The sequence below is a fragment of the Pan troglodytes genome, chromosome 3, assembly GCF_028858775.2.
Source record: "Pan troglodytes isolate AG18354 chromosome 3, NHGRI_mPanTro3-v2.0_pri, whole genome shotgun sequence".
NCBI lineage: Eukaryota > Metazoa > Chordata > Mammalia > Primates > Hominidae > Pan > Pan troglodytes.
This window is the reverse complement of record NC_072401.2, coordinates 40,231,384-40,247,691: the sequence shown is the minus strand read 5'-3', so window position 1 is coordinate 40,247,691 and position 16,308 is coordinate 40,231,384. Positions and strand designations below refer to the sequence as shown.

Sequence of the window (16,308 nt, the reverse complement as noted above, 5' to 3'; positions counted from 1 at the left end):
AAAATATTTACCATGTGGCCCTTCATAGAAAAAGTTTGCTGACCCCTGGCCTAGAGTGTAGGGTTTCCTAGCCTCGTTTTGGAAGAGGTGTTAGATGATGGTGAATGAATCTGTTTGATCCAAAACTTCAAGATATAGCGATGTCAATAGGTATTATTCAAAACAAGAATTCCCTTTTCAGGCATTTAAAAAAAATTAAATATATATTTTCTAAGGTCCTTCTCAGATCCTTTAATTTATTTGAGTACATTGGGACTCTTGAAACGGGAGCATAGTATTAAGCATTTCAAAAATACAGTTGATCAAGAATGCTTTTTATTTGAAACGCTTACCAGGTCTACTCTTCTCCAGAGCACGCATTGATTAAACAATGAAATAATTGAGCATGTTGTGTTAGATCGGGGAGTGTATGTGTTCAAGATACGTGGGTGTAGTTGTCAGTTTACATTGGTTAACAGATAAAACCAAAAAGCATTAGGTCTGTTTTGAGTTTAATAAAACAATATAGTGTTGTGCTTTTGCTAACTAACCCATTTTAGTTTTTGATTAATAAATTAGTTCGATTTGCAACGTCTGCATTTAAGACCACTTGACTAGAGGATATTTGGCAAAACCTTGAAGAGAACTCAGTTATTTTTATTTTTGCTTCATATTTTAGTGAAGCAAAATTCATATTTTATTACAGATTTGAAGACTACAGTATTCTAATGTTACTATCTCATAAATTAACGTTTATTTGTAACTTTCCATGTTTTTATTATTTTTCAGAACTTAAATAAACAGTCCTTTGACCTTGCAAAAGTGCTATTGAAAAGAACAGTCCAGACTATTGAGGCATGCATTGCCAATGTATGTATTTCTTTCTATGTTTATTCTATATTTTGTAATTCTTAATCCATTGTACTAATTTATTAGAACCTCTTACATAAAAGTTTATTTAGCTTTATAAATATAAAATAACTTATGTCCAAATGTGACCGGGGTTAGAGAAATGCAGCATAAGTTTCATGACGTTTTTAAAGGGTGGATATTACTATAAGAAAAGTCGTCTGCAACTCCCACCCCCTTATCTGCATTTGTATTTATGTTTATTTCATTGTCTCCCAGATATGCTGATCTCTTTCATATTTTCTCTACATCTTTATCCTTGGGTCTCTGTGTCTCTCTCTATATATTTTTTTCTTTGTTTCTTTTGGGTCATTCTTCTGAAGTCCTGTAATGTTTCTTCCTTTTTTTTTTATTTTTATTTTTTAAGATTACAGAGATTTACTTAGAAAATGGTTTGGTTGTTTTGCCTGTTGTTTTTGGCAAAGATTTAAATACTTTTCAGTAATGAAAGATTGTGATAGTTGCTACGTAGTAATAGTTAAAAAAAGGTTTACTGAGGAATTTGTTCTGGGTTTGTTTTTCCTAAAAAAATCAATAATTTGGAAAAAAAAGTTTGCAATCTCACTACCTTATAGCAACTAACTCCATTGTTCATTTGCGCATATTTATAACTATTTTCCCACATAATTTATGAAAAAATTTTTTTTTTTTTGAGACGGAGTCTCACTCTGTCTCTGAAGCTGGAGTGCAGTGGTGCATTCTCGGCTCATTGCAAGCTCCGCCTCCCAGGTTCACGCCATTCTGCTGCCTCAGCCTCCTGAGTAGCTGGGGCTACAGGCACCCGCCACCACACTTGGCTAATTTTTTGTATTTTTAGTAGAGACAGGGTTTCACCGTGTTAGCCAGGGTGGTCTTGATCTCCTGACCTCGTGATCTGCCCGCCTCAGCCTCCCAAAGTGCTGGGATTACAGGCGTGAGCCACCGCACCCGGCTATTTTATGTAAAATTTTTATCGTCATATTTGTATTTACGTATTTTGACATTCTTTTTAAATATATAAGAATGTAAATGTTTCTTGATACGTATTTCCTTATTGTCATAGATCTAGGTCTTTTCAGTGTTTCTTTCCTTTCCTAATCATCTTTGTGAATCTAACATTTATATATTGTTGAATTATTTTCCATGGATAAAAATCCAAATAAGGCTTTTAATTTAAATGTTATCCTATTAGTATTACTTGGATTACTAAATTAATATTTAAACAGATTAAACAATAATAGTAGTAAAGAAGTGTCTGTCTTCAGCCTTGAATACATTTCTTAATTCTCAGAAATAACCATCCCCATTAGGTTTTCTTATATCCTTTCAGAAGTAGTATTCTGTGCTTTTTTGTGTGTGTGTATGCATATATTTTGATAAAATTATCTTCTTCATTATTTTCAATGTCTGCATAGTAAATATGAATTTTTTGATATTACTCTTATCCAGTGGGAATGATTAGAGATGGAGTCTCGCCCTGTTGCCCAGGCTGGAGTGCAGTGGTGCGATTTCAGCTCACTGCAACCTCCGCCTCCCAGGCTCAAGCGATTCTCCTGCTCCAGCCTCCTTAGTGGCTGTACTGCAGATGTGTGCCACCACACCCTGCTAATTTTTGTATTTTTAGTAGAGATGGAGTTTCACCATGTTGGCCAGGCTGGTCTTGAACTCCTGACCTCAGGTAATCCGCCTGCCCCAGACTCCCAAAGTACTGCGATTACAGGCGTGAGCCACCACACCTGGCCAATAATGAATATTTTCTAACTTAATTCATGCTGCTTTTCAACTTATGATACTACCAGAAGTGTATGCTTGTATCAGTTGCATACAATTGCCCCTGAGGCATTTTAAAAATTTAATTCTTCTGCATGTGTGACGGTGGTGTGCAGTGCTGGTATCTTTTAATTTGTGCTCTTGGCCTTGTATACTCTTTATTTCTGTCTAGCATTTAAAAAAAAATCAGCTTTTGTATTACCAACTTTTTGTTCTTTCTGTCATGCGAGTCAAAACATATTTGACTTTCTCTGAGTATGAAAAGAAACAACCCAACAACAACAAAAAATCCTTCAGCTTTAAATACTCTTTATTACTAAACTCATGGAAAAATTATTGTTTTTTTTTTTTTTTTTTTTTTTTTTTTGAGACAGGGTCTTGTTCTGTCTCCCATGCAGGAGGAGTGCAATGGTGTGATCACAACTCACTGCAACCTCGACTTCCTGGGGCTTAAATGATCCCCCTGCCGTGGCCTCCTGAGTAGCTGGGGCTATAGGCATGCACTACCACACCCAGATAATTTTTTTATTTTTTGTAGAGGCAAGGATCTCACTGTGTTGCCCAGGCTGGTCTCCAACTCCTGGGCTCAAGATTGTCATGCCTCGGCTTCCCAAAGTGCTGGGATTACAGGCGTGTGCTGCTGTGCCTTTGATTTTTTTAAAAATCAAAGGTTGAGGCCAGGCGCAGTGGGTCACGCCTGTAATCCCAGTACTTTGGGAGGCCGAGGCCTGTAGATCACCTGAGGTATGGAGTTCGAGACCAGCCTGGCCAACACGGTGAAACCTTGTCTCTGCTAAAAATACAAAAATTAGCTGGGCATGGTGGCGGGTTCCTGTAATCCCAGCTACTCAAGAGATTGAGGCAGGAGAATTGCTTGAACCTCGGAGGTGGAAGTTGCAGTAAGCCGAGATCACGCCACTGTACTCTAGCCTGAGTGACAGAGCCAGACTCCATCTCATAAAAAGAAAAAAAAAATCAAAGATTGAGACTTTGTAATTTTTCTCTGCTACAAGGAAATTTTTCTAAAATCCTTTGTAATGAACTACACAGACTGTCTAAATTGTTTTAATGAAAACAAAGATTCCTAGAAATGTCCTTATTTGAAATACACCCAACAAACCAATTTTTTTTTGCTTTTCTCCTTGTAACATTCATGATTTGATATTATTAGGAAATTATTTCTTCTGCCGTTTAGATGACTGTCTTATTATATATTAGTAATCACACACCTGTTTGTATCACCTCCTTCAATTGTATATGTAATACCTAATTAAATTATTTATAAAAAATGTTTATTAAAAATGTATCCATGTTTTTAAATGAACTGGATGTTTTCTTTTTGTTTTTAATATCTCTTACAGTTTTTCAATCAAGTCCTGGTGCTGGGAAGATCATCAGTAAGTGATTTGTCAGAACATGTATTTGATCTGATTCAGGAACTTTTTGCTATAGATCCTCATTTATTATTATCCGTCATGCCACAGCTTGAATTCAAACTAAAGGTAAGATTGACCAATTTTCTTTTTTTTTTTTTAATTTTTTTGTTTCTAGAGCAGGCACAATGTAAAATTGACCAATTTTCATGCCCTTTAAACTTTCCAGGAAAAATGTATACTGCATAATTTTTCTGTAACTGTAGAAGAATAAAGTGTGACTTCAATTTATCTTTTTTTCTCTTTTTTTGAGATGGAGTTTTGCTGTTATTGCTCAGGCTGGAGTGCAATGGCGCAGTCTCGGCTCACTGCAACCTTTGCCCCCCAGGTTCAAGCGATTCTTCTGCCTCAGCCTCCCGAGTAGCTGGGACTACAGGTGCAAACCACCATGCCCATATAATTTTTCTATTTTTAGTAGAGATGGGGATTCTCCATGTTGGCCAGGCTGGTCTCAATCTCTTGACATTGTGATCTGCCCACCTCGGCTGCCCAAAGTGCTGGGATTACAAGCGTGAGCCACCACGCCTGGCCACAAAATTATAATACTTCTAATTGTTAAATATCTACTGATAATCACAGTGACACAAGCAATAGATAGGAAAAATGGTATTATCTTAGAGATTTATAATACATGTTGGTATTAAATGGTATCCATTATTAGATAGATATGTTTTAGAACATCAAAATATTTTAAATGTAATCCTCATATGGTATTGCTTACAATTTTATGACCTTTTCATGGTACAGATTAAGGACAGAAATTTGACTGTCCGAAAAATAGTATATCTATTTTTTATAGACAACTGAGCAAGTAATTCGTAATTCTTGCCCCTCTGCTATTTGTAAAAGTTTAATACTGCCTTGAACTCTTGGGCTCAAGTGATCCTCTTGTCTCAGTCTCTTTTTTTGTTGTTGTTTTTTTGAGACGGAGTCTTGCTCTGTCGCTCAGGCTGGAGTGCCCGGCTTTTCTTGTCTCAGTCTCTTGAGGAGCTGGGACTACAGGTGTACCTCACCATGCCTGGCAGTTTTTTGCTTGTTTGTTTGTTTGAGAGGGGTTCTCACTATGTTGCCCAGGCTGGTCTCAAATTCCTGGCCTAATGCAATTCTCCTGCCTTGGCCTCAAATTACTGAGATTACAGGCATGAGCCACTGAGCCTGGTCAAGGAATATATTTTGACTTTTACAAATAGCAGAGGGGCGAGTTTTCAGTTAGTTTTACTTCTGTAGTTTATAGATGTGAAATGTCCTCTTTTGAAATAATCACTGATTTACTAAAACAGTTACTTGCTATTAGAATAAAATTTCCATATATTGTTTCATATTTAAGGGATAGATTACTTTTTCTTTAAGAAGTAAATCATATTGGCTAATAAATTGAACTTATTAGAAGGTTGTGCTACTCTGCATTATTGTCATTTTGCTTGAGAAAAATTTTGTCAAAGAAAATCAGGCTGGGCCTAGTGCGGTAGCTCATACCTGTAATCCCAGCACTTTGGGAGGTGGAGGCAGGCAGATCTCTTGAGCCCAGGAGTTTGAGACCAGCTTGGGCAACATGGTGACACCCCATCTCTACAAAAAATACAGAAATTAGCCAAGCATATTGCCACACACCCGTAGTCCCACCTACTCAGGAGGCTGAGGTGGGAGGATGGCTTGAGCCTGGAAGGCGGAGGTTATAGTGAACCGAGGTTGCTCCACTGTACTCCAGCCTGGGTGATAGAGCCACACCCAGACCTTGTCTCACCAAAAAAAAAAAAAAAAAAAAAATCAGGCCGGATGTGGTACCTCATGTCCATATAATCCCAGCATTTTGGGAGGCTGAGGTAGGAGGCTTGCCTGAGGCCAGGAATTCAAGACCAACCTTGTCAGCATGGTAAGATTCTGTCTCTATAGAAAAATAAAAAATTAGCCAGGTGTGGTGATGCACACCTGTATGTCCAGCTACTCAGGAGGCTAAGATGGGAGGATCACTTGAGCCCAGGAGTTCAAGGCTGCAGTGAGCCATGATCCTGCCACTGCACTCCAGCCTGGGCAACAGAGGAAGACTCTTACCTCTTTAAAAAAAAAAAAAAATCATTTTTGTCATTTAAAATTAAAATAGTTAATACTTGATGTAATTTTCATTTTTACATTGGTTAAGTGTGCCTGTTTTACCCACAAAACCCCTGTTCTTGAACGTTAAAACATTCATAAGGAAAAGATTTTATCCTGTGGTCTTTATTTTTCTATTTTTACTTCTCTTTTCCAAAACTATTTTGTTTATTGGATATCTGGTATTGCTTTAGGCACATATTATATTTGAACACCTAAAAAAAATTAGCAGTTGCTTTTAGATACTATGTTTATTTTCCTAGTGAATATGATTTTTGAAAAGTTTCACACACCATATGGTTTTAGAATAACTTATTTTACATTAAAGCATGGCATCACTACTGAAACTGGAACAGAATTTTTATCGCATATACTGTTTCAGGATAAGAAAATATAATCTTACTAGAAAACAATGAAGTTTTGCTTTTTTATAGTATTTAAGCTGACCTTCAGATCATCTTTTGATTCTTGCATTGCTATTAAAATGAGTTTCCATGAATCATGAAATTCTGTAGTGTCGTATTCTCCAGTCGTAGGGGATCCTTCATTAAAACTTTGTGTATCAGCCAGGCGCGGTGGTTCATGCCCATAATCCCAGCACTTTGGGAGGCCGAGGTGGTTGGGTCACGAGATCAGGAGTTCGAGACCAGCCTGGCCAAGATGGTGAAACCCCATCTCTACTAAAAATGTGAAAATTAGCCTGGTGCGGTGGTGGGCGCCTGTAATCCCAGCTACTCGAGAGGCTGAGGCAGGAGAATCTCTTGAACCCGGGAGGCAGAGGTTGCAGTGAGCTGAGATCATGCCACTGCACTCTAGCTTGGGAAACAGAGCAAGACTCCTCAAAAAAAGAGAAAAAAAAAAAAACAAATTTGTATATCAAAACTTTAATTGATGTGTGTTTATGTTGGAACGTAAATTGCAGATTTCCTATAAAGTAAGCTTATTAGGGTGGTAACTGTAACTTTGTCCTTCATAGATGTTTTTATAGGGTTCTTAATGTTAGAAGTGAATTGTATGTCTCATATTTGTACAGTGTCCATAACCAATGTATAGAATGCAATTAATCAGTGAAGTAGACATAAATTAGCAGTTGGGAGGGTGTGAAATAAGAGCAAAAACCCAGATGATCTAACATGAAATCAAATCAATTTCTGCATAGTAAGTGAGGACATATGATATTTTAAACTTCTCACAGTTATAAGCAGAAATATGAAATAGTATCTTCTTGAGAATGTTTCAAGATATTTTCTGTAATCTGGTGAATAAAGCTTAGGCTTCACTTTCTGTTTTCCCTTCTTAGAGCAATGATGGAGAAGAGCGATTAGCTGTTGTTCGACTTCTAGCTAAATTGTTTGGCTCCAAAGATTCTGATTTGGCAACACAGAATCGTCCTCTTTGGCAATGTTTTCTTGGACGGTAAGAGAACATATAATTCTGATGTTTATATTTTAGAAAATAGTCAGTAGGGTGCAGTCCACTTGATTAAAACTATACATATCAAAACTTTCATTAATAGATGTTGGTTTCATTGTCATCTGTGTTTCCATCCTTCTTATGGAATAAATTGTACGAAAAATTTTTTATGAAGAAAGCTTAGTATTTTATCTGTGTAACTCTTTTTAACTTCTTTGTGTTAAAATAATGTCATGGCGAGCCGTGGTGGCTCATGCCTGTAATCCCAGCACTTTGGGAGGCTGAGGTGGGCGGATCACTTGAGGTCAGGAGTTCAGGAGACCAGCCTGACCAACATGGTGTCTCTACTAAAAATACAAAAATTAACCAGGGGTGGTGACCGGCACCTGGAACCGCAGCTACTCAAGAGGCTGAGGCGGGAGAATCCTTGAACCCGGGAGGCAGGGTTTGTACTGAGTTGAGATCGAGCCACTGCATTCCAGCCGGAGTGACAGAGTGAGACTCTGTCTAAAAAAAAAAAAAAAGAAAGTCATTAGAATAAATAAACAGCATTGCAGTATATTCTAAGTCTTAAGATTTTTAAATCATGAAACTGAATACATACTGATCCAAATTTAAGAACCTGTGCCATTTGTCAGCCTACCAACTTTTTCATTTACTAGTGCTTGTCGTTTGAGTCTGTAACTTATCTGAACACATTGTATGGTGTGTTTTAACTAATTTGGTATAATTGTATGATTTTTAAGTGGAAAATATGATTGCCATTAACTCAGATAGTTTTTAATGTTTCTTCTCAAGAGCTTAGAATGACTAAATTCTATTTGGCTTGATAGTAGTGTTGACAAATTTATGAAATTCATTAAATTTCTCCTTGCATTCCATTTACCTGTTTTGCTTTAAAAGCTGATTGGAAAGTAGATATTTACTATTAATATTCTGGAGATGTTCGAGATTCTCCGTTGTTCAGTTCAACTGATTCAGTAGTTGGTGCCAGAATTTTTCTTGATGTAAATTCACCATAATAGTTCTCATACTAATCCTAGGTTCTGAGAAATCTCTGACAAGGCCCACTGCTATCTTAGCAGTTACTTGCCCAGAACACGCCATTTTGAAGGTCTTATAGGAATAAATGCTAAATAGTTGAATAACTAAATGTGACTCCATGAGAATTTTGAATGGTGGGAATGAAGCAACTGCACTTTCAAAGTTATGGGGGAGGAATTCCCTATCCCAGGATGGACATCAAATATTTTTTGTAAATCATTTAAGCAAAAACACAAGGCTTCATTTTTCACTTTGGTTACTTTTAAAAATGAAATCACCCAATATAAGTTTCTGACACTCATTATTTTACACTCACTGCTAACTGTAGTGGTGTCTCTGATTCATAGAAACAAGTCACAGTCTGCAGTATTGTTTTCCATAATTATAGCATTAAGTGTTTTGATACTTTGTAATTACTTGATCATTAATAATGTATAATTTTTCTCTGCCAGCCAGAGAATTATAAATCCTAAATGCAATATTTTATTAACACATGAAAATTTTATCTGGGTAAGAAAGTAGGAGGCCATAGACATTAAGACGTTTATTAAACAATTTTTGTTTACTTGGTTTCTTTATGAGATCATTTCAAAAATAAAAATACTTCCAGCTATTTCAGATCACATTATTTATCATTAATCAATATATTTTAAAAGTTGCCTAATAATCTGTTTTAAATTTGAGGGTTCCTTACCTTATCCTTAACATATGCATTTTTTTTTTTTTTTTTTTAAATTGAGACGGAGTCTCACTCTGTCGCCCAGGCTGGAGTGCAGTGGCGCGATCTCTGCTCACTGCAAGCTTCGCCTCCCGGGTTCATGCCATTCTCCTGCCTCAGCCTCCCAAACAGCTGGGACTACAGGTGCCCGCCAGTGCGCCCGGCTAATTTTTTGTATTTTTAGTAGAGACAGGGTTTCACCATGTTAGCCAGGATGGTCTTGATCTCCCGACCTCGTGATTTGCCCGCCTCGGCCTCCCAAAGTGCTGAGATTGCAGGTGTGAGCCACCGCGCCCGGCCAACATGTGCATTTTTGAGTCTACATATTGTGTTGTATGTTAATTGAATTCTTAACGTATACTAGACCTTTAAAAGAGCACTGTAATACAAGTTGGTGCTGGCCAAAAGAAACTTAAGTGGTGAGACAGTGCAACACAAATTTTTTTTTTTTTTTTTTGAGACGGAGTCTCACTTCATCACCCAGGCTGGAGTGCAGTGACGTGATCTCTGCTCACTGCAACCTCTGCCTGGCGGGTTCAAGCAATTCTCCTGCCTCGGCCTCCTGAGTAGCTGGTATTACAGGCACCCACCACCATGCCTGAGCTAGTAACACATTTTCCGCACTCATCTTTGAACTTCTGGATTTGCCCCTTATATATGGTTTGCTCTCTACCTCAAGTTTCCCAGTGTTTGTCTCATATAAACCTTTTGTCTTGTTTTGTTTTGCGACAGGGTCTGTTACCCAGGTTGGAGTGCAGTGGCACAATTATGGCTTACTGCAGCCTCGACCTCCTGGGCTCAAGCAGTCCTTCCACCTCACCCTCCCAAGTAGCTGGGACTACAGGGGAATGCCTCCATGCCCAGCTGATTTTTGTGTTTTTTTGTAGAGACAGGGCTGTGCTGGTGTTTTCAAGGCTGATCTTGAACTCCTGAGTGCAAGCAATCCACCCACCTCAGCTTCCTGAGTAATAGCTGGGACTACAGAAGCATGCTACCATGCCTGCCTAATTTTTGTATATTTTGTAGAGACAGGGTTTTGCCATGTGTTCAAGGCTGGTCTTAAACTCCTGGCCACAAGCAATCCACCTGTCTCCGCCTCCCAAAGTGCAGTGATTACAGGTGTCAGCCACCGTGCCTGGAATCTCCTATAAACTTATTCTTCAAACTGATTTTGTGTGTTTTGAATATTTTTTACTTTGTAGCATAATATTAAGCTCTCAGATTTTAACTCCGTAAAGTGTATAGTTTGGGTTGAGGGATGTGTTTGTTTATACTGTTTTTTGTTAGTTAGTTTTAACATGGTAAAGAAATTCTGTTTGTGAAAATGTTTTTGTGAAATTGTATCCTTTCACCTTATAGTGTACTTTATATTCTTCCTTCAGAATACCTTAGCTCATAACAAATTTTCTAATCAGTAACTATTGTTGCGTATAAGTATTTTCATGTTAGATATACCTGATTTGAGAGTGATTATTTTGCCTTACAATTAATGTTTAGCAATCTTTTTCTGTGTAGATTTAATGATATTCATGTTCCTGTGAGATTAGAAAGTGTGAAATTTGCCAGTCATTGTTTAATGAATCACCCAGATTTAGCGAAGGATCTCACAGGTAAGCTAGCTGGTTTATTACACATATTAGCATAATCATACAACTATATTGTAGATATGACTTGTGACCTAACTTCACTTTCCAAGTAGGTTTTAACTCTGGTAAGGTCTCGTGTTTTCATTTGTTGTGCACTAAGAAATGATTTCATGTTCATGTAATAAAATTACATTTAAAATCTCTTTATTTGTTTGTTTGTTTATTTTAAGAGAAAGGCTTTCACTCCTGGGCTCAAGTGACCTCTCACTTTGAGATCCCAAGTATTACAGGCGGGTGCTACAATGCCCAGCTTAAAATCTTCATATTTTAATCCTTTGAAATTTTTTGAAAATCATAATTTAAGGAAGTAGTGTATTTCTTAAGACATTGGATTTGGGTAGAAATCATTATGTCTATTTAATTAAATATAGTGGCATTTAATAATAAGTGGGAACATGATTATCTTCTGCACTAGATTAGAATTTTTCATTCTTTTGAATCTAGAGCATTTAAATCTACCTTTTTGGTAGCAGCACATAAGTGGTTTTTATCAGCAGGCTGTAATTTACCAAAAAGAACAGGGGAAACAACATGTTTTTGTTTAGATTTAGTTTGTATTATAAATTATTTAAGAATTTTTTGAACAGATTATAAAATATTCTGGATTTTATATTGTGTAATTTGCAAGTATATACCTGTCAGCTAAATTGCCATAAGCATTTTCACTGTTTTTCTTTTAAGCTTTTTAATTAGTAACTGAAATTCAAGCTGACATAGATCAGATACTGCATTGTGAGTTGACTTTTCCAGGATAACTGATGAAAATACATTATTAAAATGTAACTATGGGCATGGTGGCTCACGCGTGTAATCCCCTGCACATTGGGAGGCCAAGGCAGTGCATCACTTGAGGCCAGGAGGTCAAGACTAGCCTGGCCAACATGGTGAAACCCCATCTCTACTAAAAATACAAAAATTAGCCAGGCATGGTGGCATATGCCTGTAATCTAAGCTACTCGGAGGCTGAGGTACGAAAATTGCTTGAACCTGGGCGGCGGAGGTTGTAGTGCACCAAGATTGCTCTATTACACTCCAGCCTGGGTGACAGGCTGTTTTTGTTGTTGTTTCAACAACAAAAAATAAAAATTAAAAAAAAGATGTAACTGTGAAGTATTTTATTTTATTTTATTTTATTTTATTTTTTGATACAGGGCCTCACTCTGTTACCCAGGCTGGAGTGCAGTGGCTTGATATTGGCTCACTGCAGCCTTGACCTCTGGGCTCAAGTTATCCTCCCTCCTTAGCCTCCCAAGTAGCTGGCACTGCAGGGGCGGGCCACTACACTTCTGGCTAATGAGTTTTTTTATTTGGTAATTTTCGTAGAGTTGGGGTTTTGCCATGTTGCCTAAGCTGGTATGAACTCTTGAGCTTGTGCGACCTGCCTGCCTGCCTCAGCCTCCCAAAGTGCTGGTATTACAGTTGTGGGCCATCACACCTGGCCAACTTGGGAGTTTTAAGTGCAGTTTTGTGATTACAGTAGAGTACTGCTGCTGTAAAAATAACATGATTTAATTTCATGCCATATTTTACAAACATTGCTTTAGTATGGACAAAAACTTAACATATTTCTGTTCTTGCCATTCTAAATCATGACAAATTACATAGCTAACATTTAGCCTAAGTTTTTTTCTCTTATTACAGAATATTTAAAGGTTAGATCACATGATCCAGAAGAAGCTATTCGTCATGATGTCATTGTTACTATAATAACAGCTGCCAAGAGGGACCTGGCCTTAGTAAATGATCAGCTGCTTGGCTTTGTAAGGGAAAGAACACTGGATAAACGGGTAAAATCTGAGGCATTTTATTCTTCTGTAATTTACTGTTTAAATTGCTAAATACAATTGGGTATCATTTTCTGTTACATTTAATGTCTTTCTGTGTGAAAATCAAATTAATAACAATGATAAAGAGCTCCTAATTTGTATGTTTCCTGCATATCTTTTAATTATCCTTATGAATAAATACAATGGATTCTATACCTTTTGAGATCTTAAGCATGGGTTTCTTTTCTATCATACCTTCATAAGAGAACCACTAAGTTAATCAAAATTTTACCTTTTTATTTACATGATGAGTTTCAAAAGAATAGTGATTGATCGTCTATTCTTATAGTTAACATTTTCACATATGACTTTCTTGAATAACTTAGCTGGGTCTGCCATTCATTGAACTTTACTTCCTAAGAAAGTGACGTTTACATATTGATGTGCCAAGCTAAGGACAATAATGATGGTTATATGTTTAGTTATTTTTCCTGTGATTTTCTCCATTTGATGCAGTTGAAAACATGGATTGCCGGGCGCGGTGGCTCACGCCTGTAATCCCAGCACTTTGGGAGGCCGAGGCGGGCGGATCACGAGGTCAGGAGATCGAGACCATCCTGGCTAACACGGTGAAACCCCGTCTCTACTAAAAATACAAAAAATTAGCTGAGCATGGTGGCGGGCACCTGTAGTCCCAGCTACTCCGGAGGCTGAGGCAGGAGAATGGCGTGAACCCGGGAGGCGGAGCTTGCAGTGAGCCGAGATTGCACCACTGCACTCCAGCCTGGGTGACAAAGCGAGACTCTGTCTTAAAAAAAAAAAAAAGAAAAGAAAACATGGATTGTTAAGGAAAAGTAGTGTTAAGAATACAACTAATGAATAGGGTCAGGTGTAAACAAGAGACAGATGTGTAAGGCAGGCTGATTAGGCCTAACATTTCTAGCATGTTTCATGATTACCTTGCAACATGCTATTATTTTATTTGAGGTGTAGTTGAAAATTACTTTCGTCTGCAAATGAGTATTATAATTTCAGGGTAGAATAGTAATTGGTTTTGGTTTTAAAATATAGAAAGAGGTATTCTTTAAGTTTTTACTTTTAAAATTGTCACAGGAGCCAGATGTTTAAAAAAAGGCAGATACCTTTTAAGTTGTTCAACAGTGTTAGTAATTTTAACTTTGAAGATTTTTTTCCCTTGGCTTTAATTTAAATGAAATGACTCTCCCCCTAGTGGTTATTTGGCATTCCTCCCTTCCCCCTTTTAAAAAGTTTCACTACTATTACAGTTTTTTCATAGTTTCAGAAAGTTGAATAAATGAATCTTCCTAACTGAAACTGTATGGTGTGGTAACAGTAACACCTACTGGATATTTTCTGACCCATATTTTGGTTTAATAAGTTAGATGTCCTTGGTTATAGCCTCTAGAAATTTGGGAACAGGATTTCATCTTAAGATTTTATTGCTTGTTTTTTTTTTTTTTTAATGTAAGAAATCTCAAAAGGCTTTTGCTAACCTGTTACATAGGAACAAAGTTTTATTCCATCTAATAAGGGGCCTAAAAAATGAGAAAATGATACAGAAAAATTTATAAAGAAGTCTTGACTTAAATACACCAAAGATAATATACTCCCACCCACCCCTCTTTTTTAGAGGTGGTGTGTTACTATGTTACCCAGGCTGAACTTGAACTCTTGGATTCAAGTGATCCTCTTGCTTCATTCTCCTGAATAGCTGGTACTACAGGCTCCCACCATCACACTCAGCTGCTGCTGCTGCTTTTTTTTTTTTTTTTTTATTAATACACAGATATCTTTTTTTACTATTATTTTTCTTACATCTTATGATGATCCTCATTCTAAGTTTTTATGTTCTCCTTTCCTGTCTCTTCTCTTACAACTTTTCTTTCCTACCCTATTAAACCTTCCCAACCTCTAAAAGTCCCAAAGAATCTTCTGCTAACTAGCTAAATCGTTTGCCTTTTAGGTTTGCAACGTAAGGAAGTTCACTTACGGTGATCCCTAAGGTTTTTTTGTTTTTTTTTTTGAGACAGGGTCTCACTTTGTTGCCCTGGCTTGAGTGCAGTGGTGTAATCTCAGCTCACTGCACCCTCCTCTTCCCAGGCTCAAGCTATCCTCCCACCTCAGTCTCCCAAGTAGCTGGGACTACAGGTGTGCACCTCTACACTTGGCTAATTTTTGTATTTTTTGTAGAGACGGGGTTTCACCATGTTGCCCAAGCTGGTCTCGAACTTCTGGGCTCAAGGGATCTGTGCCTGCTTCCACCTCCACCTCCCAAAGTGTTGAGATTACAGGCGTGAGCCTGTTCTCTCTTTTGGGAACTCTTTAATTTGATGTTGAAATTCTTGGACTGATAGTTTAATTTTCTTATCTTTTTTTTTTTTTACTTCATCTCCATTTTTAATTTCCAAAAGCACCTCTTGTTATCTAATTTGTCTTTTTCTTTTCTTTTTTATTTTTTAAATCAGTTTCCTCAGATTGAATCATTAATTTTTCTAACTTCCTTTCTCCCTGCCTCCTTTCCTTTTTTTCTTCCCTCCTTTCCTTTTCTTCTTCCTTGCTTTCTTCCCTCCTTTTCTCCCTGCCTCTCTCCCTATCTTCCTTCCTTTCTTCGTCAGAGGAATTGAGTCTTATTTTATGGTGTAAAATCTTATCTCCCTGAGAATGTTTGAAAGTGTCTTTTACTGCCTGTATTATCTCTGTTTCTGCTGAGTCCTATTTTCCTCCTCTGGCCTGTTTGTTTTGGTCCCTCTCTTTACTGTTGAAAGCGTTCCTCAAAGGTCTGATGATCCTTGAATAGTTGGTCAGTTTTTTGTTTTTTGTTTTTTTGTTGAGACAGAGTCTCACTCTGTCGCCCAGGCTGGAGTGCAGTGGCGCAATCTTGGCTCACCGCAACCTCCGCCTCCCAGGCTCAAGTGATTTCCCTGCCTCAGCCTCCCAAGTAGCTGGAATTAGTGGTGCGTGCCACCATGCCCGGCTAATTTTTGTGTTTTTAGTAGAGACCGGGTTTCACCATGTTGACCAGGCTGGTCTCGAACTCCTGACCTCAGGTGATCCACCTGCCTCGGCCTCCCAAAGTACTAGGATTACAGGTGTGAGCCACCATGCCCGCCCTTGGTCAGATTTTTAACTGAATCACTGCACAGCTGATTGGAAGCTCTGTTGGAGTGGGCAGGTTTTGTCAGCTTGTGAGCATATTTTTAGATTCACTGGTTAGTCAGCCAGCTCAACTCCTAGATTCACTACAATTTTAGATTTACTAGGATTTTAGATTCACTGGGTAGTCAGTTCCCCAAGTCCTGAGCTCAAGCGATGCACCTGCCTTGGCCTCCCACAGTGCTGGGATTACAGGCATGAGCCACCATGCCTGGCCCAGAATTCTTGATAGTGAACTTTGTTCTTATCCGAAGTTAACATCTAAAGGGATGTAACTGGCAATTAAAACATTCCAGATAATAGGGGTTTTGTTTGCAAGGGGAATTATAATCACTTCTAAAACTTGGTGAATTTTCTTTCAATAGAATCAAATGAACTCTCCCATA

At 37.8% G+C, this 16,308-nt stretch overlaps 1 protein-coding gene across 6 annotated transcripts in view; it reads left to right on the top strand.

Annotated features, from left to right (window-relative positions):
* The window catches only part of PDS5A (PDS5 cohesin associated factor A), a 153,318-nt gene that overhangs the window by 56,893 nt on the left and 80,117 nt on the right, over window positions 1-16,308 (top strand). For all 6 annotated transcript variants that reach the window (XM_526554.8, XM_063808735.1, XM_016951458.4 and 3 more), the window contains 5 exons: window positions 769-849; window positions 3,999-4,139; window positions 7,462-7,577; window positions 10,852-10,946; window positions 12,624-12,769. In XM_526554.8, the coding sequence (XP_526554.4) occupies window positions 769-849; window positions 3,999-4,139; window positions 7,462-7,577; window positions 10,852-10,946; window positions 12,624-12,769 (579 nt within the window). The remainder of the gene's footprint in view (window positions 1-768; window positions 850-3,998; window positions 4,140-7,461; window positions 7,578-10,851; window positions 10,947-12,623; window positions 12,770-16,308) is intronic.